Source organism: Pocillopora damicornis, chromosome 9 (genome assembly GCF_964200805.1).
Source record: "Pocillopora damicornis chromosome 9, jaPocDami1.2, whole genome shotgun sequence".
NCBI lineage: Eukaryota > Metazoa > Cnidaria > Anthozoa > Scleractinia > Pocilloporidae > Pocillopora > Pocillopora damicornis.
Genome location: NC_142678.1, coordinates 19524492 through 19547994, shown reverse-complemented (window position 1 = coordinate 19547994; position 23503 = coordinate 19524492). Strand labels below are relative to the sequence as shown.

General features: G+C 37.9%; 4 protein-coding genes across 5 annotated transcripts in view; 2 read left to right on the top strand and 2 right to left on the bottom strand.

Annotated features, from left to right (window-relative positions):
- The window catches only part of LOC113672316 (E3 ubiquitin-protein ligase ubr3), a 28740-nt gene extending 24437 nt beyond the window's left edge, over positions 1-4303 (top strand). For both annotated transcript variants that reach the window (XM_089182460.1, XM_089182461.1), the window contains exons 41-47: positions 144-245; positions 484-609; positions 1124-1315; positions 1525-1592; positions 1800-1953; positions 2297-2436; positions 2796-4303. In XM_089182460.1, the coding sequence (XP_089038586.1) occupies positions 144-245; positions 484-609; positions 1124-1315; positions 1525-1592; positions 1800-1953; positions 2297-2436; positions 2796-2913 (900 nt within the window). In that variant the 3' untranslated portion in view covers positions 2914-4303. The remainder of the gene's footprint in view (positions 1-143; positions 246-483; positions 610-1123; positions 1316-1524; positions 1593-1799; positions 1954-2296; positions 2437-2795) is intronic.
- A 1221-nt stretch (positions 4304-5524) lies between these two features.
- LOC113672328 (uncharacterized) lies at positions 5525-11358 on the bottom strand. Its single transcript, XM_027188603.2, has 8 exons — positions 11229-11358; positions 10747-10993; positions 10357-10529; positions 9276-9387; positions 8339-8505; positions 7745-7957; positions 7300-7489; positions 5525-7075 (listed from the first exon to the last, which is right to left on the bottom strand). Exons 1-8 carry the CDS (start codon positions 11266-11268, stop codon positions 5761-5763), a joined length of 2457 nt encoding a protein of 818 aa, XP_027044404.2. The 5' UTR covers positions 11269-11358; the 3' UTR covers positions 5525-5760.
- A 1155-nt stretch (positions 11359-12513) lies between these two features.
- On the bottom strand, positions 12514-18043 carry LOC113672324 (GTP-binding protein Rheb). The gene is made up of 8 exons (XM_027188598.2): positions 17836-18043; positions 17664-17735; positions 17480-17547; positions 16037-16119; positions 15765-15821; positions 15116-15163; positions 14568-14649; positions 12514-14125 (listed from the first exon to the last, which is right to left on the bottom strand). Exons 1-8 carry the CDS (start codon positions 17885-17887, stop codon positions 14030-14032), a joined length of 558 nt encoding a protein of 185 aa, XP_027044399.2. The 5' UTR covers positions 17888-18043; the 3' UTR covers positions 12514-14029.
- Positions 18043-21701, top strand: LOC113672323 (protein canopy homolog 2). Its single transcript, XM_027188597.2, has 7 exons — positions 18043-18196; positions 18487-18589; positions 19271-19338; positions 19556-19603; positions 19889-20086; positions 20814-20910; positions 21466-21701. The coding sequence occupies exons 2-7, from the start codon at positions 18493-18495 to the stop codon at positions 21558-21560; spliced, it is 603 nt and encodes a 200-aa protein (XP_027044398.2). The 5' UTR covers positions 18043-18196; positions 18487-18492; the 3' UTR covers positions 21561-21701.
- Positions 21702-23503: the final 1802 nt, after the last annotated feature.

Below are 23503 nucleotides of genomic sequence, written 5' to 3'. Positions count from 1 at the left end.
CAACCCCAGTTGCAAAGAACGAATTCGGCCAGAAAATTGTAACTTTTTTATTTTGGAAAAAGAGCTGCCTGATGACCAGTCACTTTCAATCTACGAGTAACCCAGATTGTTTAATCATTTATTTTGTTTTCATCTTCATTTAGGAAATTGTTCAGGGCCAATTATCTGCCGATCTTTTACTGGGGTATGTTTGCCGTATGCTCAGTACCAGTACCTTGATCAAGGAGGATCATCACACCGGAGGGGTAAGTTATCTCTGTCGCCTCTTCCCTCCCTCACCACACGGCAAGTATTAAAGATTTAGAGACACCCATACCATCCCCTCCCCCCCCCCCCCCGTTATAGCTAATGAAATGTCTCTTATGAAACCCTACTTAGTTGTTTCAAGTTACTGAGAAGTAAGGGTAATTTTATTCACCAAGTTATTTCGCTTTTAACTTCATAAACATCCTCTCATTGATCATTGGTTTTTTCCCTTCGTAGATCTCGCAGTCGGTATGGTCCCCACATACTGTGGAGCGTTCCCTACAAGACTTGTGTTTGGGGTTCTTGCGGTCGGCAAACGCGATGGCGGCCCTGTGCTTTGGTGTGGAGGTACCGCAAGTTCAGGTTAGTGTGTTTTCATTCCTCTTTCTACACTGAGGCCTAGTTGTATAAAGAGCGGATCACTCTATCTAACGGATAAATCGCTCTTCAGCGGATAAATGTTAACAAAACGCGCAAATACAGATTTATCCATTAAATAGCGTTTTCCAACCTTCGAACAACAGGGGCCAGTTCTCTGGGTTGTAACCAGTTTTGCAAATAATTTCATGGGATTTCTTGTATTGCATCTTTACTTTCGATATTCATCCTCCTGGTTCCGGTTGTTCAAAGGGTTGATAACGCTCTCTGGTAGATAGCGCAGTGTATTTTCTTCCAACATTCGCTGGATGGCGATTTATGCGCTGGATAGCGTTATCTGCCGTTTAACCAACTGGACCTGTTGTTTCGTTACTTTCCTCGATGATCCTTTATGAGTATAGTAAAGTTTATTTCGTAAAGGAGTTGGTATCCTTACACAGCAAATCCAGTCAAGGAAGCGTATTTTATTTATTTATTTTATTATTATTATTTATTTTAGGACACTGATGCTGAATTCCGTGCATTGGCCTCGAGCCTGGGTTTATGTGATCCATCTAGTAATAGTCGAACCGAGTCCTTCTCGTGTGTAGATTGCCTAAAGTGGCCTCATTCCAAGCCTCGGAAAGTGATACGACGATGGTGTGATGCTCTGTTGCTGTGTTTCACGCAGCGAAAGGCCAAGCTGAACAGAGTGAGTTTGCTGATTGATGAATAAAATTCGTCAAGGATGTATTTGACAATAGCTTTCATTAGCAAAATTGAATTATAATTAAACTTTGTGCTGTTATATCCACGTGGAGATGGGAATATATTTAGCGGTGATAGACCAAGGTTTGTATTCAGTTTCGCGTGTACGGAGTATTTTCACACAGCAAAACTTACTGCTTGTTATATCTGTAGGAACTTCTTCCCAACTTGAGTCAGTGGCCGCCACCCAGACTACTTCAACTACCTGAGCGATACGACAGGTAAGTGACCAAACTGAGGTAAACTAGGTTTCTCACCACCCAAATATCAAGGGCTTCTAGGACAGCAAGTAATTATATCTGAGGAGTTTACTGTTTTGGAGAAGAAGGGAACAGGGTTCTTTAACTAAAGCCTGTATGCGACACCTTTAATGTACTTCCTTCCTTTCTAAAGTACGAATATAAGTTCTTTTATCTCTTGCTAAATAGTTTGATCCAGCATTACCGGAAGCGGAAATGCACCAAGTGTGGCAGCGCTCCAGATGATCCTGCAGTATGTTTGGTGTGCGGTAAATTCAATTGTCTCCAAGGAAGTTGTTGTGTTGACGGGACAGGCACAACAGATAAGTATGAATGCATACAGGTTAGAAACGAGGTTCTGTCACCGATTTTACGCAACCGCTAGCTTTCATTCACTATCGGTTCTCACGTGTTTCGTCTCTTCGTCTCGCGAGCTCAAGGATTTGCAATTATGATATCAATAGAGAGACCTTTTGCTTACTTTACGTAACGACGAATAACTGTTGTTCCTTGATTTTTCGGCAGTTTAATCGCCTAGTTTGAGGCTCGTTTCGAGAGTATGTACGACCTCTGAGCAGTCTAAGCCCTTTGGGTGTGGCATGTATTGTTTTTGTGACTCCGCCTATACACTTCATTCTTGACCGAATTTATATTACTTTGTTAATTTTATGCTTTTCATTTGTTAGCATGCCTTGAATTGCGGGAGAGGGACTGGGATCTTCCTGATCGTGCTCTCTTCAGTGATTATTATAATCAGAGCCGATCGGGTCTGTATCTGGGGCTCAGTCTACCTCGATAGCTTTGGCGAGGAGGACCGGGATTTAAGGTATGGTGGAGTAATCAGAGCGCTTGTCACTCGATTGATGATTAATATGAATTTGATGTAAATTTTAGAATGGGATCTTAGCAGCAGCACATCCACGAGGTGGTTTAACGTCCACTGTTGTGTTCGACTTGAACTTTGAGATTTTGTTTTTTTGAAGGCAGAAAAAATCCAAAGAAACCGCAGAAAAAATTATTGCGCAAGGACAAAAATCAATAAGGCTCAAGCCACATGTGACGCCAGCTCCGTGAATTTAACCCAGGCCACAGCGGAGGGGAGAGAAATACTTTCCTCACTACTACATCCTTCTCCTTCTCAGTGTGTGAAATGTCTCGTTTACCATTATTTAATCTCTTCGACAGGCGAGGGAAACCTCTGTTTTTGAGTCAGGATCGTTTCAATAGACTTGAAGAGCAGTGGCTCACGCATAGCTTCGATTACATGTGCAAGAGATGGAAACGTCATATGAACACTTTGTAGATGTACAAGTTCACCACACGCATCAAACCATGGAAATCGGATGACTTCAGACGTAGTTAGGGTTCCGGCCTAGTGTATTGAGTTCAGGCGCAGTCTTGCGCTGGGACGCTATTAATTCAGGAAGCAGTCTATTATGTTAAGACGCAGTTGATTTCGCTACACGGCTTTTCATTTAGACGAAGTCTTCTAGGTCCAGGTTACGACACGTATTTACAGTCTGAAGGTTCAATAACCGCCCTAGTAATACATTGGTTGTACGACAATTTGCGGGGAAAGCAAAACTTTTAAAGAAACCAAGGACCCATAGAAGAAATAAAATTATATATCGAAATTTGTCCATCTAAAGAGATTCGTGTTCTCGAGTCTCTTTAGACGAATTAAGAGGAAAGTGAATTTTTCTCTGCTGTGGTACAGGTAATGTTCATTATATTTCATTTATTTATTTATCATATGGTAATAATTATTTTTATGTATAGCAACAGTTAGATGGGAAGCAGTAAAATTTTTTTCAGAAATATTTCGTCTTATCAGACGCGAACAGATGTTGATGTAGTTTCAGATTAATAAGGGGGGCATGAGCTCTTTCACTCCGAGGGGTGACCAGGAAGGGATTTCTTCTTACAACATGAATGGATTTTCCAAGTAGAAAGGTGACCGTTTGATATAACTTTAAATTCTGAGAACTGAGGTGAAGAAACGTTTGGAAGACAGTGTGCACAATCGATATTTGTATCGTGAAAGTGTCAACGGAGCTGTCTGTGTTTGTGCGTCTTCCAAAACTTGGCCTTAAGTTGTCAAATTTCACGGTGATTATTGTGCAATCTGTGGTGTTCTTGCTTTCCCGAATTTGTTTCGTTTCATCTAGGTACATTTCCATCCCCTAAAGGCGAACGTTTATTTTTAAGGCTTATTATAATCAAATACAATTTCCTTTGACGCAAAGAATGTCACAAAGCTCCTCCTGAAATTAGCTAACTATAAACAGACTTGTCGAGTTCATCGGTTGGGTTCATCTGTAAGGATTTTGTGTTTTTTAATAACTGGGAAACACTAAATTTTCTTTAGAATGTAGCAAACAACCTTTACTTCTAAGAATAATAGAACTTTTTCTTCCGTATGAACAGAATTCTGTTTGCGCGACACAAAATCGGCCAAATGGAATATTTTGCTTTGTTACCTTCACTTAAATCTCTTCATCAGGATCTCGTTTGGTATAGTATTGTATCGTAGGGCATTTTGTATATATATATATTTTTTTGAACAACGGCCTAGTTATGCATTGGCACAAATAGATTACGGACACAGTGGACCCTGTAAAGATTGCAAAGTTTGCTTGTACCAAAGGCTTATGTGAAAGAAATTGAGTTGAATCAAAGCTTGAGTTAATGAACGTTCTTGATTTGGTGTATTGTGAGCTCCCCCCACCTCCTCCCGCGTAGGCGGGCGCGCGCACGCACCCTCATCTCACGTTTCAAAAAGGTCCGCCACTTGTGCACTAGGATGTTGTAAACATGAAAACAGTCGAAGGCAATTTTGAACAGTTGGATACCTGTTGAGAATCTAAATTATTGCGCACATGTTTCAATGGTTACACAGTTACTTGAGGATATCTCACGTATTTAACTCTACGACGAACTCCAACCTTTTTGCAATTCCTGAGTACGTATCGTAGGCAACGAAGCCCTCTTATCAGTTGCTACACCAGGAATGTTATAGGTTAACCCTTAAACTCCCAGAATTGAATAACAATATTGAATAACAATATCGTTGAAGCCCTGATTTTTTTTTTTCAGGCTTCTTCTTTCCAATTGCTTAAATTGGAAAATTTACTGCGATGATCACATTTCACTTTCATCTACAACCGCAGTACAAATATGAATTATTTCATATAAAACTTCACATCATTTCACTGCACGGGAAGATATGAACTCAATAAATTGACCTCGCTCCCAATGTGTGGCTTCATAGCTCAGTTGGTAGAGCATCGCACCGGTATCGCGGAGGTCACGGGTTCGAATCCCGTTGAAGCCCTGATTTTTTTTTTCAGGCTTCTTCTTTCCAATTGCTTAAATTGGAAAATTTACTGCGATGATCACATTTCACTTTCATCTACAACCGCAGTACAAATATGAATTATTTCATATAAAACTTCACATCATTTCACTGCACGGGAAGATATGAACTCAATAAATTGACCTCGCTCCCAATGTGTGGCTTCATAGCTCAGTTGGTAGAGCATCGCACCGGTATCGCGGAGGTCACGGGTTCGAATCCCGTTGAAGCCCTGATTTTTTTCAGGCTTCTTCTTTCCAATTGCTTAAATTGGAAAATTTACTGCGATGATCACATTTCACTTTCAATATCCATACAATATCCAGCAAACAGGTAATGAGGATACTCGAAACATATCAATTAGAAGTTGCTGTCTTGATCTAACACTAAAGTGATTCTTGTAACTAATTTAAAAGGAAATATGCAGTAGCTGAAGGGGAGAATTGCCTATCAGATCTCGGGAATTTAAGGGTGAAGTGCCCGTAACGGAACTACGTACGCCTACTCGGGATGGCGCGGGTTTATACAGCCTTGGTTCATCAAGAGCCTCAAAAACACATTGGACCCTCACAGAACACAATTTTATTGACTAACGTAATGAGATCTCAATCGTAACATTTGACCTTTGCTTAAAATTTTACACCAAGGTAAGTTTTCCGTGTACATGAAACTCAAATTTAACCAAAAGAACATAACACTGCTTACAAAGCGCTCTGAAACTTTGTCATAGACCATTAGTTTTAATCCACAACGTAAACTTGACATCTATAACAAACCAAAGATAATCTATCATTGTTACATCGGTAATGGTTTAGATGAACCACTCTGTTCTTGGGACTTGCCCGTGTCTACTTTATTAGCATCTTTGTTCGTCTCCTTAGTGGTAACAGAAGTGATTGCACTAAACTGCTTGGAGCTTGCGGCAGTCATTCCCGCCGGCAAGTGTTGGAAGGATTTCACAGCAGCTGAGCGGTGTGGCTCACTTGTAATCGAGGGTTTGACACCGACTGTTTTCAATGGCTGTCCCGCCAAGGAACTTGGATTCGATTGGGGTAGATGAATTGAACTTGCAGATGTTACTGATGGTGCTTGTTTTGCAACAGTAGAGACGGCAGTGGAAGTACACGAGGACGTGCCTTTAGGGGGCTCAAGAGGAACACCAGGTGAGGGACCCCCAGAGGCACTCTTTGAGGTACCCCGGGAGGGGATGGCCTCAGAGGGCTCCGCGGACTTGGTTTTTGTCACATTTTGTGACGTGCTGCTGGAGGAAGTGCTGGGTGCACTTTGTGAAGGAGAAACTAGGGTGGTCAGCTGGAGCACAGTTTGAGAGACAGCTGGCGAAGTACAAACTGTAGAAGTTGTTACTTTGGCTTCCTCTTTGGTTTGAGCCACATTCAATTTGAGTTGGGATTCGTCAGGTTGCTTTTCAGCAGATTCTGAATGTCCTGGCTGGACGGATGCCGATTTATCAGGATCAGACGTGTCTTTTGATTTCACAAGGCTACTCTCTTGTTTCTCTGCCTTTTCAGTATCGCCTGATTCCTCTCTTTCTTTTAACTCTAATACTTTAGGATCAGCATCAACCTTGCTATTATCAGCAGAGGCACTACTGACACCTTTGTCTTTAACATCACTGCATGGCACTACCTTGGAATCTGTGACTGCAGCCTGTTTTACATCACTGACACTTGCTACGGGTGTTCCCTGCAGAGGTAGCTGTGGGCTGCTACAAACAGCCACAAGGCTAGCAGCTGCAAGACCAGGAGATATACTCTCCGACACAGGGCTAAGCTTGGGTTGCACTGAAGCCCCTGCTGAGCTAACTGAGGATGTTTCTTTATCTACAGAGATTGCTGACAACTCCTTATTGTCAAGGTCAGCCTTTGTGTCACTTGAATCTACTTCCATTTTCTCTGTGGTGTCTAATGTAGTACCCTTAGTGGACAAGGGGGCTGTCATAGCATGCTGCTGCACTCCAGTGGTGGTGGGTTGTGCCTGAAATGACTCACCAGTGGTAATTAGAGGCAAAAGCACAATGGATTTCTGCTGTAAAGCCTCTGGTACTCCTGTTACACTTTGTTTGCTACCAGATGTTCTGGCTTTCCTTAAACTTAAATTTAAAAAAAATAGAAAAAAAATTAAGCTTTTATTTTGCATTTTCCACAAGTACTGATTGACAAAACAAATTTATGTGCCAGCACCTCTGACAAAGTTAATACCTACACTAGCCAACATGAAGATTCAAATGTACCAGTGGTTTGGTTTTGTTGAAATTTGCCAAGAAGGTAATTTTTTTTGTTAAATTTATAAAGTTAACATGCAATGTTGTCTCACTTGGCTCTTTCCTTGGCATTCTGTAGGTCCTTTTCCACACTTGGCCTCTTCATATTTGCAGGTAGCTCCATGTGCAGTCTGCATGTTGAATGGGTGAAGATCTTTGCAACATTCCTATCACAATGTGTTTCACCTTTTGATGGAAATGTGCACCTTTGAAAAAGGTGCTGGTTAGGGTCATGAGTAATGTCTAATGAAAGTGTGTTAAAGATTCAAAACAAAGCAGCAAGGAGGCAGTTCTGCATGCTGCTTTAGATATTAACTTACACGTATTGTGCCACAATGAAGACGATGTAGAGGAGTTTGAGGAATTTCAATCTTTATACACAAACACAAACCTCAATATTGCAAATTCTGGCCTTTCATCATTCATATCACATTTCATGTAAGACCCTGGTACAAACTTTTACAGCCATCTTGTTACCATCTAGACATTAAAGGATACGTTTCATACAGTGTTTTGTAAGAGGCAAAACTTTTTCAGTGCATCTATTTCCTCCTGGAGAATATGTGCAGCGTAGATTAGACACTCCTTGTTGCCGAGTGTTTGCCCCTTGTTTTTTCTCTTTTGCTTGCCGATGCAAGAGGGCTTCAGTACCAGGACAATCATGACGAGATTTCCGACCAAGCAGTTGTGTGCGGGTCAAATTGCACTCTCCTAGCATCACAGAAAACATAGTTGTCATTTAAACCCATTACAACCTAGCATCAGCACAAATACTCTCCTTTCTGTTCTATAACCAGTTCCTATTATACTAACAAGAAGAATTTGTTCAACACTCAAGAGCTTCAGAGGTGAAAATAAGAGGGTTTTGTCTGGTCAACATGACTGATCACATTGAAAGTGATTGAATAACTCAAAGTCAAGGGAGAAATCCAACAAAAAAGGAAACTGAAAAGTAAGAAAAACAAAACAAAACAAGGATGCTATTCAACAAACAATACCCCAGAAAGAATACTGGTCACTTTGAGATTTAACAGGGATGTATGGCATTTTGATGACCTTAAAAAAAAACAGAGTGGACTGCTGTTTGATAACCTGTTTCTTCAATTTCCTCTGCTTGAATAGCTTGACAATATTTTCTCCTTCTCTCCCTCAGCACGTGTTGTAACCTCTTGAACTGTGTAATGTACAGTGAGCGCAGTCTGATCATCTTATCACGACACATCCTGGTAGCTTCTTCCACTGACCAAACCCCAGCATGCCTAAAATAACCATAGAGGCTTCATCCTTATACTCCAAACCATGATGCCATAACATGTGTTTCTTTAATTTAAAGCACATTAAGTAGTCTGTTATCTGTCAACATTACTCATAGGTTTGACCAGGAAAACCCAAATATTTAAGAAATTCTGCCATTTTGCTCAGAAAGGCCTTTTCAAGATATTTTCCACAGCAATTATTTTAAGTATCATCATTAGCATCACCATCATTATTCTTGTTAATTTTGTATCAGCCTAAAGTTTGGTGAGTAAAGGGGGTGAGTTTCTTGAGAAACTGTGATGTTGCATCACAGGGAGTATTACCAGACAACTTGGTTTCATCGACTGGGCCTGGTTGTTCAAAGCTGGGTTAAGATAATCCAGGGTTGGTGTGAAATTTGGTTTCAGATCTGAAAGCTTTAAAAGAAAATCCAGTCTAATTCTCTTTGTCCAAAATTTGATCATTGCATGCTCTAACAAGAAAAGAGAAAATTGTCTAAAAAATGCTTTTTATCAAAGAAATAAAGAAACTCGGATTTAGATTTGATCCTGGGTTTGCAGTAATCAACCTCTGAACAACTGGATCCTGGGTTGATAATGTAAATTTGCCACCATAAAGAGTTTCAACTCAGCTGTTGCTTTAGAACAAAAGACAAAAGCTCAAAAAGTCAGATTAGAAATTCTTTTATGGTGGCCAGTTTATGTTATCAACTCAGTTGAAATAAACCAAATTTAAACTTGGTGACATTGGCTCCTTTGAAACGTATACTCACTTCAGTGGGTCTTCCTCTTCACTATCAACAGATTCAGCATCACTATCAATATCACCATGCCATGCACTGTCCACCTTAAGATAATCATCTCCACTATTACCACCATCTTCATCTTCAAGACATAATGAACACAGACTCCATGAATGATATCAAACATTGATAGATTGGCTGTAGTATAGGTAATATTTTTAAAAACCCTTACACTCCTGGAAATAACCAGTAAGTAACTTCCCCTTGTATTATTAGTACATTGTAAAGCAGAGGGGGAGAGGCATGACGAGTACTAACTACATGTAAGATAGCATAGGATATTCTTTGATTTAACCTTAAATTCTCTGCACTTAGTTTATAAAAAATGTATTAGAGACAGTCAGGAGAAATTGTATTCAGATATTGAGTGACAAGGTTAAAAAAGGAGGTCATCTGTTCCCAAATCATAGGTTATCTGTTGAGGTAACTACAAGATTTCATTGACACATTACCCATGATGTACTTTTGGTCTTGTCTCAGAATAAAGCATGTTCATGTACCATGTGTTCTTACTTTGACAATAATCCACTTTGAACCATGGTGGCAGCCATGGGATCAAAACAAGCTGGCAACTGCCAGAGTTCTGTCGGCAACTTGATAACATGTCACCAATTACCCTAGTCAAAATGATTACCTGTTGGCCCTTAACCCTTTCACTCCCAAGGTCTGATTGTTAATTCTCCCTTCTGGCTGCTACATGTTTCCTTGTAGATTAGTTACAAGAATTTGGAGTAAGATCGAGATACAACTTCTACCTTATAACTTTGAGTATTCTCATTACCTGCTTGTTGGATAATGTATGGATATTATAGGAAGAAGTTACATGTTTATCACTTCCAGAAGTTAAAGGGTTAATGAACTTTTCACAGTCACCTACTTTTGCAGAGTCTGATGTCTACTTTAACACATTTTGAAATCCCTGAGGGCGTTAAATCCAGAATTTTTTTAGTTCAGTGGCAGTCAATGGAGAAGAGCTGTTCTTCATGATAACCTTGGCCACAGTTAAATCTAATTTAAAGTTTCCCTTACTCCATCATTTTTTTTCCCTTACCCGAAGAATGGCCCTCTTGTTTATCACTCTTTTGTGAATTTGAGCTTGAAGTTCTCCTTCTTTTCCCTTTTTCATCCTCATAACTTCCTTCATTATCACCTATGTTCCTTCTCTTTCTCCTCTCTTCCACCGCTCTACGTAGCTCTGCCTTGCGTGTGTGAATAATGCAAAAGCTGCAATTTCATGATAAATATTAGGTATTTTCTGTATCTTTCAACAAAGTAAAAATTAAGTTGGCTAAAGCCAATCAATTAAAATATCATAGAGCGATTCAGTATTTCTGATATTAGCATAGACGTGTGCTCATGAAGTATTTATTTACCTAGTCAAGGCCTTCGATAACATTCTGTAGTTCTTTTAAAATGTAAATTAATGTACATATCTAGATACCTTTTTCCGTGCGGCAACTTCTGTGCCGGGTTAGGACATCTTCTACCATTTGACTTTGCTACGAAATCACATGGTTTAAAAGGACTTGCTTTATCTTCCAAAATATGCTTGTGGCAGAAGTCAAAACCTTTCAGTATTTCCAAGTTGCAAACTCGTTGTGAGTAAGCACAAAGTTTGCGACGAGGTTCTGCTTTGGATTCCGCTTTTACCCCTACACTTGCATCCTCATTCTTTGTTTTATCCGCAACTAAAAGAATACAGTGAAGACAAAACTGCAAACTTATCTGAAAGCTACTGTAACTAGTATTGCTACAGCGACAAGCACGTGCATAAGTATAGCAAGGAGTTCGTGTTCTTAACCAATTTAAGAAATTAGAACACTCCCATAACCAACATCCATACATATATTTGGTGAAATGCGAAGCTGGATTTCAAACAGGAGCGGTTCATTTAAGAAGAAAGTGCAAGTTTCTTTCACCTACCTTCCGCCATTTTGCTTTCTCGATGGCAACTGGCCAACATCGAACCCAGGGACCTCTCGGTTTTCAAGCAGTCATAGGGAATGTTGACGTTTGCTAGGAATGATCACTTGAATTTATATTAAAATAAAGTTCGGATATAACGCGCGCTGTCATTGGTTGAAAGAGGGTGCTCTATGAGAGTTTATATAATAAGTTCAGTTATGCACGCATTCTGATTGGTTCTCACTTATGATATATTGGAGGACAGACGTATAGATGACGTTATCATTATAACTTTTTTTAATTCTTTATAATATAAAACAAATAGAGTTCCAAGTTGCCGTGCGTCTGTTCAGTAATAGATCACAGAGGACGTCAAAATGTGGTAAGAACATCAGTGACGCACTCGGCTGCGCCTCGTGTGCCACTTTTTTGAGCTCCGCTTTTAGGCTTGGCTAAATCTATATATTATTCCTATTGTGCACGCTCATAACATCAGCAAACAATCCCTCGAGAAAAAAAAAATTTCCATCAGGATGAAAATGTTATAAAACAATTGGTTCATACGTCAGCTGTGCGTTCATCGAGATATGAAGCACGCGGGAAGTTTGGAGAGAACTCAAGAAGCTAAAGTTGCTCTCGGCTACGCCTCAAGCAACTCTTATGCATCTTTCGTGCTCTCCAAACTTCCCGCGTGCTTCATATCTCGATGAACGCACGCTGACGTATGAACCAATTGTAAAATCGAGAATTTTGAAATTTTGACACTTATCAGGAAATAACTGTTACCAATCCATACACGTAATACGTTAACGCATATAGCACAAGGCGAAATAGGCAAGCCTTCGCAGTTTTGTTAAGTGTTCAAAACTGAACACAGCCTTACTAGCTTTGTGATCGCATGACACAATCTTTCTTGTTAAAGAAGCTGCCATGACAGACCATTATGTTATGCACACGTTTTAAAAATATTCAAGGTAGCACCGCATCCCTTCTGTTCACCCTTCATCCCTGCTCTTGAGTCATCAGGCCTCACCTCACCACAACATACTCCCTTATTGCGGTTGGTGAGTTTTGAACGTTTGTCCTGTTAAAAGAGGGTTGCACAGGTATTTTCAATTGGTTGCAGCTAAGGGAAATGGCTTTCCACCCAACTCACGAGCCAATTTGTTTGATCGCATGGAAACAAATCAACTTTTTGCAACAAAGAGAGGTTGACACGAATCCTAACGGCTGCTGCCCCCCCCCCCCCCACAAATCTCTTTAAAATCCTCAAATAGTCCGCCCAAAATTTCTAAAATGAAACTTTAACACATCAACAACCATTTATTTTTACAAAAATTAAACAGAGTTCAAACAAGTGAGATGATGACAAGAACAAGCACAATTACTGTTAAATTCTTTTCTAACATAACTTTTAAAACAATTAGGTCTGAAATAACCAAGAAAAAAAACACTACAACTGTGCTTCAGGGTGACATTTTTGGACCTTGATCAAGGTCCAACTAACATCAGGAAATCCACCAAACAAATGTTTTACAGCTTTAAAACACTGATTTTGACAAGAAAAATTATGAATGAATCAAATGAATGAGTGCAATACATTTTAGGCATAATTACAAAGAAGCAATTTTACTAATTAAAAATCATTTTTGTATATTTGCCCCCTACATGAAATTTGAAGAAACAAACAATTTTAACAATTTACCCTCATAATTTGCACATGCTATATATGCTACAGAGTAGGTACACTACTTCCCTTTTACCATTTGCAAGAAACTATTATTTTTGACAATTTTTTGCTCAAACCTATGCACCAAAGATCACACACCACATTACAACTTGTCAATAAGGTATTAAACATTGAGGACTATGTGGTTCCTAAACTATGTTACCCTAATCCTGGGTTGCAATGAGCCTAAGTGCACCTGTTCTTTAGGGTGGAGTTTGCTATCCTCCCCAAGAAGAGTAGCTGTACACTTAGAGGAGAGAAACACAGGTTCCTTTCCAAAGATGGTGGCTGATAACTTTGCACAACTCAGGCCTAAAGTTTGTAGTAAGCTTTGGTGCATGTACAAAAGTTTAAAAATCAGTGAGCCTAAACAGCATAGAGTATATGTGATTTGACAATTATTCATGACAAATCTACCAGACCATCAAAGAATGTTAAAAACACACACAATCATCTTTTGTGATCAGACCTGATACACACACACGCACACAAAAAGAAATCACAGTTTTGACTATGAAATTTTGCAAATGCGCATTTAAACTACTGCACAATCTCTTTGAACAAGGTTCAGCCATATATTAAAGTAATTGTTGTTAAAAATATATTGTCCTGATCTGAAGTACACTCCTCATCCATTGTTATTATAATTGTTGTATTTAGAAAGAATTGAGAAAAATGCAAAGGCATTCACTAGGTAACCAAAGAAAAGAACAGGCAAATGCTTTTATATCTAACAATTAGAAATGAGTTCATTAAACACTGCTACCAGAATAACAGCAAAAGCCAAATGAAAGAAACAAGAAAAAACAAGACACTGCCACTCTTAAAACACACAGAGGGCTTACATGACGTTAACCTGGGATGTAGAAGATTCTGAAACCAGAAATTTACAATGCACATTCACGAACTCTTATGGCCCCAGGTGATACAAATCATATTCATCATTTAGGAGAGATTTCATTAAAATCAGTTCTACAAGGGAAAATAAATTTCTTAGATCAGCATCGAGTAGAGTAGCAAGGAAAAGTGTTCATATCATAAAATATAATTTAGGTTCCATGGTAGCTTGCTGTATGGGTGGGGACGGTGGTCATAAAATGGTACAATCCTCTTTCTTGTCTACATTCCCATCTTTGTCATGCTTTTCTATTTCCCGAATGACCATCCGGAAAATTTCATGGACACTCTGTGAAGTAAGAAAAGAAGCTACAGTTAAATGTCAATAGTTTCTAGACAGTACTGAAAGTCTGTGTGCAAACTACCAGTAATAGGCTTGCCCTGCCAGATTTTAAAACCATATTATAACTTATATTCACTGGGAGTATTGCAAATTACAGTATACAACTGGTAATGACAAAGAAGACCACCACAGACAATTGACCCTTTGTAATTCCAAAAGGTTTTTTTCCCTGCATTATGGAAAAGACATGTAAAGCCTGACAGTTTTGAAAGCAAACATCTTGACTTCACTCTCTGACACCAGAACATAACCAAGTTGGTTTGGCTTCAACCTGGACAATTTGATTCCAAGTCTACTGCTTGAAATATTACAAAGTGTTCCACCTTGCATAATATAAAATTCCAAAACTTATATGAAACCATTGTAAGGTTTAGAGGCTTTCACTTACACTGTTTTCCTTAGCTGATGATTCAAAGAAAGCTGCCTTCCAGGAATCAGCAAGGGATTTTCCATTTTCAGTTGGGACTTTTCTAAAACATGGACAGAAGTTTAGTTTAAAAACACTTTGGTCTAAGATTCAGTTCAAAGTGGACAGAAGTTTAGTATAAAAAACACTTTAAAAACAGTTTGGTCAGAAATTCTGTTTTGAACATCAGGGCCAGGTTGTTCAAAGCTGGATTAAGATAAACTTGGGTTAGCATGAAATTTGATTTCAGATCTGAAAGCTCTAAAAGAATATTCAGTTTGATTCCATTTGTCTACAATGTGATAAATGAATGCTCTAAAAAGAAATAGGAAAATCAACCCAAAACAGCTTTTGAACAGAGAAATATAGAAACCTGGATTCAAATTTAACCCTGGGCTAGCCCAAGTCAAACATCTGGGCCCTGCATTTAACAAAACATTCAATGGCTTTTCATTCTTTCAGGAAGATTTTATGCTTTGCTGTTTAGCACGATCTCAAACCTAAAATTCAAGTAGTAAATGTATTTGTACCTTTCCATATGTAAATCAGTTTTGTTTCCAACAAGGACCATTGGCACACTAGGAAGAAATAAAAAGAAGTACACAAAAGTGAGTTTTTGATTCAATCTGTGCAATTATGTTTGAGGGTTCATTTAATCTTGCATTTCTAACACGATAGGGAAGCCCATGTGTAGATATCGACAGCCTTGTGTGCCAGTCATGTGCACCGCACTCCCTGAGCGGGTGGTGTATTGGTGCTACCACAAGTAGATAGGATGCAAGTCCATTGCAGATGAGTCCCAAGTATTTTGCCAGGCTTCCCTGACACCCTTGCTGCTTAACCTCTTACCTCTTTACTCCTTAACATCAGTATGCACATTCTCCATTCTGTTTTCTACACATTTCTTATGATACTGACAAAGATGTTGGTTGAAAAACCAAGAGTCTCTTTAGTTGGTGATCATTTACTTAATTCACACAACCCTAATGTTTTATCTAGAGGTAATAGTCTAAGGAGAAATGAGATGTTGGTCACTCTTAAGGAATTAAGGGTTAACACAATTAGGTGCACCATGATCAGGATCAATCAAAACCCCATCAAGCAAACCTTTAGTTACCTTTAACACATTACAGAAAGTAAAATAAAATGAATTTAAGTTGTCTTGCAATTTTTACTTACTAATCTTGGCCTGACATATCCAGTAGCTTTTCATGAATAACCTTGACAACTTCAAAACTGGAAGGAAAAAGAATTGCATAATAAAAAACCATGAAATTTGACCTTATGGTAAATTCAACCGCCACTCTCATTAATAGCTCTTGGGAAAGAAAGGCTGAAGCTAGTACTACGAAAGAATTAGCTTTATTTTAGTTCCCCTACAAAAAACATTTATTAATGTTGTCTATATCTGTTTCATTTATTCTCTTTGAAGTTTCCTTTCATAAACTTACCTTTTTGGTGATGTTACAGCATATACAAGCACGTAACCATGAATTCCAACTGAGTAGGACTGAGGGAAAATAGAATACTCATCCTGGAGACAAGATAGATAAAATTATGTCATATATTGAAGCACTTCCAGCACAAATGAAAAAACTAAAGCAGAAAAATTTCAAATTCAGATTATAACACTTAGAGATTCAATTAAAATATAACTGGTTGCATGGTTGGCTAACCGCAATGCTTTTATATAAACCATTTTCAAAGTTGCCATCTGTGACCTTAAATCTTAATTTGGCTGCCAGAACTGGAAGGTGGTTGCTCAAGAGCAACAGAAAGAGTTAATTAATTATGGTAAGCATATATATAAGAGAACAATTTAAACAGAATTGACATAAATCACCTGAATCAATCAAGAGTGAAAACAAAAATTTAAATTAATTGCTATAAACCACTAGTGAATGTCAACTATGCAATACTACAATCATCGCTCCAATTTGAAGATAAATCATAAATAAAAATGGTCATCTGTTCTTCAAATTAATGTGTCTGGTCCTTTCCAAGCTTTTTCATCCCACAAAATAGAACTATCATTTTTTTTGCTCATCTTGAATTTCACTATACATGTGTAACTCTACAGAATAAGTTGTAATATTATACTCCTGTTTTTCTCAAATTTTGTTCAAAAACAAGATAGAAGAGTGGTCTGTTTGTCTCCTTGAAAAATGGTGTAACATGATACTAATACAATTCTGCAATTAATGCTGACAAATTATCAATTTTTTGAACAATTTTTTGCCACTAAATTTTTTTAAGTTCATAACAGGATAAACACCAACAGTCATCCTTAAGCTTTTAACATACATGTCTTAATTAAATAATATATAATAAGTGACTCTGGAAAAAGAAAGTTGTATGAAAAAAAGTCCTCGAAGTTTCTAGATCTTCGTAATACATGATTGACTTTCTTGAGTAGTAATTTTGAATCTGTACAATTCCCAATAATTGGCCGCGAATTTCAGGCATTTTTCTTTTCTTCTTCTTTTCTTCCCCGTCGAGTTTTACTCGAGAGAAATGGCAGAGGTTAAGTACTCAATGTACCATGCCATTATCACAAGCTAAACATATTTAACTATAAATATATTTTTATTTTCAGAAAGGTTACTAACTCTATAAATAACTACTTGAAGTCAAAATTATGTAAAATCTTAGCTAAAAATTTAACGTGAGAGCGAAAGATGCCGAGCTAAATATTAGATATTTATGTTGCTAGGTTTTAATTAGCTGCAGACCGTATATTCACAACTTTTAACGGTACATTTATACCCTGTGGAAAAACGGAAGCATGATACGTGCATAGCTGGATGTACACATGATTTACATGAAAAAAAAACAAATGGATAACTGTCTCTAAAACAACGAGAAATCAAGAGTGCTTTATCAATAATATTTACCTGGCCTGCCGTGTCGACAAGCTCCAACACGTATTCTTGACTGTTATGCTTTACTTTCGTTGTAAAAGCTTTCAAAAGAAAATAAATAAAAGGAATGGTTCAACTCAAGCGAAACCTGCTTTAGCTCGTTCGATTGTAAGAATATTAAAGGTCGTTTTGAGACAGATGGATGAACCATACTCACTATTCTCAATTGTTGGATCATAGGAATCCACGAATTGCCCTTCCACTAACTGGATTGTGATCGAAGATTTCCCTGAAAAGTGAACAACGGCCATGTAAATCGAGAGAAAATCATAAACCGGGAAGAGGTTTCTGGCAAAACAAGAGTCACGTTTCACATCTACAAAATTTACCAACAGAGCGAAAGCCCATGATGACGATCTTCCTTGATTTTGGTGGTGCCATAGTTAATTACAAAGTAAATGTTCCTTTTTACGCCTTATTTTCAGGATTTAAAAAAAAGAATAGGTATAATTCCTTGCTACATTTTGACTTCCCCCCAAATTCTAGCCGGTGAAGCAGAGGAAATGCTGTCCCAGAACACAAAGCGAAAGACTAGTCAGCGGTTATAGCCATTGTCGGTGTGAAAAGGGACCAGGTGAATAGGTGTATTTCTTTCAGGAGAATTTTTCAGTTTGATCTTTCGATGTAAAGTTTCAGTTTTCGTTTTCGTCTTTTCGATCATCGACATAGGATCATAGGATTTCTTTTGAGGTTTGTGTGATTCAGTTTTAACTCGTGATATTTAATTTTCATATTTACAATGGTGGGAATCCTACGTGTTCATTGATGATCGATTTACGCCTAGGTTTTCTTGTAGTTGAGAAGAAAATCATTAAAATTGTTTGCCATTTAGAACTTCCATCACGGGTATTTCCTTTTCAATTTCATTGATGTCACTTCCAGGGTTTTTGAAGATTGAAACTGCTCGTTGATCAACGCCCAAGACATATTTTAAAGTTAAAACAATTTTACAAGTTTTCCTTCTTATTTAATTTGAACAGCTGGATATGGAATCTGCAACTCAACTTTGTCTTGTAGTACTTTTTGTGACAACTTTTGTGAATGAAGCACTCGGTGCTAAGGATAAAGAGCTATACTGTGGTGGTAAGTTTCAGAAAATGTATCCCTTTACCTTCTAGATCAGAGCATCAACTCTCCCAACTCATGACTATATGTTAACTTTTAGTTAGTTGTGAGAATTGTTTGTTACATCTTAGAGATATTTCCCATGTTTAATACACATAATTCACTTGGTAAAATTTCCACACAGCCCCATCCTACATTATGCATTCAGTTCTTGAACAGAGAAAACAATGACAAAAACAATACATTTCCACTGGGAAAACAGATTTGTTTTACAATAGTTTGGGGCTGTGCAGAAACTTTACCATTCACTTTACCTATCTGCTAGACAGTGTGTTGTTATGGTAAGGAGAAGTTTTGAATTTATCACTTCTTAAGGCAAGGCTCCTTGTCACTAAGAATGCTGTGATACAGAAAATGTAGCTGAAAAGATCTTACATTAGTTTAAGTCTTTCTCTAATTATTGACATGTACCGTAGTGTCTGCTTGTTCTTGTGATCTTAGTTTGAAGAATTTGGTATTGGATCAAATAATAATATCCTACTTAATATTTTTCTTTATTCTTATCACTTGTCTGCTTGATATTGTATTGGTATTATAAGGAGAAATTCTGTCTTGGTCACTCATGGGAGTTAAAGGGTTACAGGTACTTTTATTTAAGAGGATTAAATGACATATTGTTATCAACATTTCTTCTGATAGTATGCCATGTCATTGCGGATGAGCTTCAGTGGGAAATTTCTCAAGTTGATCCCAGAAAGACTTTAGAGGTAGGGTTTTGAATCATTTTCTAAAAAATGAAGCTAGACGGTATTTATTTTATTTTCAAGAACGATAAATTTCAACCCATATGCATGCAGACACCTATGATATTACTGCCATCTTTTTGGAATTATGGTTGAATACACTGTATATGAGAAACTGTTTACAGTCCCTGGCATGTTTTTTGGGATAAATCACAGACTATTATCATCTGAATGATTCTAGGTGGAGAGTTTCAGAGTGGATCCAAGAGGTAATCAAAATACCAAAAAGGTAAAGTTCAAATTTTTTTTTTTATCATGTACTGCTGACTTTATATAACAGGGTATGCTAGTTTGAAATCCCACTTGCTGATAACCCTAGCTTGTTCAAGACCTCTATGGCCTAAATGTGGAACATTGTAAGATGGGGAAAAAGGATTTTTGTGCAGTGCAACAAGAAATATATTTTTTTCAATTTACTTCCACTTGTGCCATTAGTTACAACTGATATTCCTGGGACAGGCTAATGTGAGCCACATATATCTCATGGAATATATGTGTATTTTTAACTATCCAGATTCAATATGCAAGATCAGAGACTCATCTGATAGAACAGCTTGATAATATGTGTGAAAAAATGAATTCGTACGCTGAGTCGACAGATCCCAACACTGGAAAGAAATCATACATCAGAACCTCGTCGCGATCTGGTGAGGCAGTCACACTCAGTAATGTGGCAATCAGTGGTGACATAGCTCAGAAGCTCAAACATGCAGTAAGTTACACCTGTTTTTATTACCTTGTGACAAAGAATGGACAATTAAACTTACACAAATGCCTGCTGAATGACCCAGTTCTGCCAACCAGATCTTTCCCATGCTACATGCAGTGGATGCTTCACTATAGGCTAGAATACCAAGGCTTTTTGTCTACTATAGTTTTTCAATAAAAATATGCACAAGGCAGTTTGGGTCAAATAATAAATGGATTGATCCTTGCAGTTTGCTGGGTGTGTTACATATAAACCTGGCAATAGCCTGGTCTATCATGGGGTTCTCTGTAGCTCAGTGATTGAGCATTAGAGTGGGGAATCCAAAAGTCTGAGGTGTTAATCTTGGTAAGGGACTCAAAATTCCCCTTTGTCTTCTGCTCTTGACAAGGTGAATAACACCTTTCATTATGTATGATACAGCATGATATTTACCATCTTTTTTTTAATTTATTGTGGGAGATGTGGTTGTCTCATGGTCAGCATATTGGACTCTGGGTTAAGAGGTGCAGGTCTGGATGGGTCATTGTGTTGTACTCTTTACACTGCTTCTCGCAACCCAGGACCTTCATGATATGGAAACCACAATAAGCTCCAGCTGGATGGACCACTTGGATTGAGCTTCTCTATGTATCAGCTCACATTATACATGTATTTTTTTCTACAATTAATAGCTCCTTTGATTGTGCATATGAAACAGAATGATATGTAGTTTATATGATTTCTTTTCCAGTGTGAGAGTATTATAGAGGACTATGATGATGATATTATAGCATCCTTCAAGAAAGAGCGCAAGGATCCAAAGAAATATATGTGCCGCACAACCACTGGTAAGCAATATGACTTTTATTATTCTCTTTTCACATTCATACTGCTTCTGTCTGTGGTCATTTCATGAATTTGGTCAGTTTTCAATTCAGTTGTGCCATAAATTTAATTGGCATTGCAATTCATTATTTTTGCAAGGAACAGTTACAGATTTATTATTAATAGGTAATCCTAGTAATATATTATTGTTAGTAAAGGCTAGGTCAAAATTAACAATTGGTTCATATGTCAGTGTGCATTCATTGAGATATGAAGCACGCCGGAAGTTTGAAGAGCTTGAAAGATGCATAAGAGTTGCGCGAGGCGTAGGCAAGAGCAACTCTAGCTTCTTGAGTGCTCTCCAAACTTCCCAAGTGCTTCATATCTCGATGAATGCACAGCTAACTTATGAACCAATTACTTTATAACATTTTCAACCCGAAGGAAAATTTTTTTTCTCAAGAGATTTGTTTACTGACGTTATGAGCGTTCACAATAGGAATATGAAGCACACTCGTGCAATTGAATTTGATTAGACAAATTTACCAGCTATGTTATAATGCTTGATTTTCTTGCAGGTTTATGCATTGGTGATGATGACGAGTATGATGATAGTGATGATGAAACTGAGAGTGACAATGAGCCCACAGAAACTGAACATGATGAACTTTGACCATATTTTTACAATTTAATAGAAGAAAATTACTTTTTGCACATGGAGTTGTTATGCAAAGTTAGTAGGTGCTTGTCTGAAAAGTGTATCATTTATGAATTTTGCAATAAAATCACAATAAATACTTTCAAATTTGGCCAACAACTGTCCAGCAAGTCTTTGATTTCAATTGATCCACACAACCTTAACCTGCATGACTGGGGCACTGAGGAAAGAAAAAAAGAGAGGATTTACAAGTAAAAATTGCAATAGTCAGGATCCAAGTGCATAAAAATTGCCTTATGCAGTTGCAAGAATAGCTAAGAATGTCATATCCTCTGTCTAAAACAATTTTCTAATAAAATCTAAAAATTATGTTAAAAAATGCTACATGTGACTAGATGAGATTGATAAAGCGCAACATTTGTCAAATTTTTGTACTCAGGAGGGTGACGCAATAAACAGATTTTGGATCCCCCAGATTTAGGATTGTAACTAACTTTTACCCAGTAGTTTATCTACTCATAAATATCAACGATCGAAGTGCGCGTGAGATGCGTGTGGAGGAAGATGGGAATGAGAAAGGTCTTTCTCTCCTTCCCTCCTATCATCTTCGAGGTCGTGGTAGTGCTGGCCTCGCGTACATCTGCGAGCTCCGCCATTAAAAGTAAGGGACGACTGAAGACGGATTGTAGGCTACAGCCGGCAAACCTTCATCGATTCTCAAATTTCCCGTCTGTCACTAGATACGCATCATGCGATGGAAAAGGCAACCTTATTGTTACCATTCGTGCTATTGTTGTTGTTTTTTCGTACCAAGCTTAATGTTATGTTTGCTTCTTGAGTGTGTCATTAACAGGTTATATGGGTGTAATCATTATTTTACTGGAATCAAACACATAAGGGGAGAGCTGCTTAACTGTCAAAGGAAGAAGAGCCGGCATACAATACACCAATTAATTTTAGTGTATACAATTTAACTATGTGTCAAAATACTTATTGCTCTGAGGATGTCGCGAAAATGTTATCAAGCTGGAACTAAATTTCAGATTTAAACAGGTAATGGAGTGCAACAGTACTTTAGCGGCAAACCTGAAATTATTATTACTGGAGAAAACGGGAAAAATGCAATTGAAGATTTATAGCCATTTAAGTCCAATATTTAACGCCGAAAAGAAACATCTGAATAGAATTGACCTTTGGCGCTCTTAATCAATTAAAATAAAACTTTTCCTGGGCTGAAACGCACTTCTCCTTTCTCTCGAATTGTTTTTATTGTGGAGTTTTTCTAAAGAACCCCTCAGAAATTTTATTGTAAAAAATTTATTTCTATAAAGGGGTTTTTAGGATTTAAATTTTTGTGGATAAGAACGGCTAGAGTAGGTGAGTTTTTTAAATTTTATCTTTTAACTCCAAGTTCTCCTCTTTTTTCAGAGAGGGCTGAGCGCTTTATTACAATCTAGTTTACTCTTTTCGGAAAATTTGATTCCTAGCCGGTAAATTGGATCGTGCCTAACTTAGGCGATAGGCAGCTCCAGTTAATACTTGTATATTAATATGGTCTATAAGTGTAAAGACGTACTTAGGTCAACCTCCCTGAGGATTGAAACCTCAGATGTTGCATTTTAACCTGCAAATGCTCCAACAACTGGGCGAAGAATAAAGTTTCCCAGTCGACCTTAGAGGAGATTCAAACCTAAGATCTCTCAATTTCGCTATTAAATGCTCTTGCAGCTGAACGAAAAGCTCTTGCAAATGCTCTTGCAGCTGAACGAAAAGGAGCATTCCAGTAGACCCTAGTGAGTATTCAACCCTCAGATCTCGTAATTTTGCTATTAAATGCTCTTGTAGCTAAGCAAAAAATAGTGTCTAGGTCGACCTTAGTGAGTATTCAAACCTCAGATCTCTCCATTTCGCTATCAAATACTCTTGCAGCTGAGCGAAAAAGATTATTTCAGTCGAGA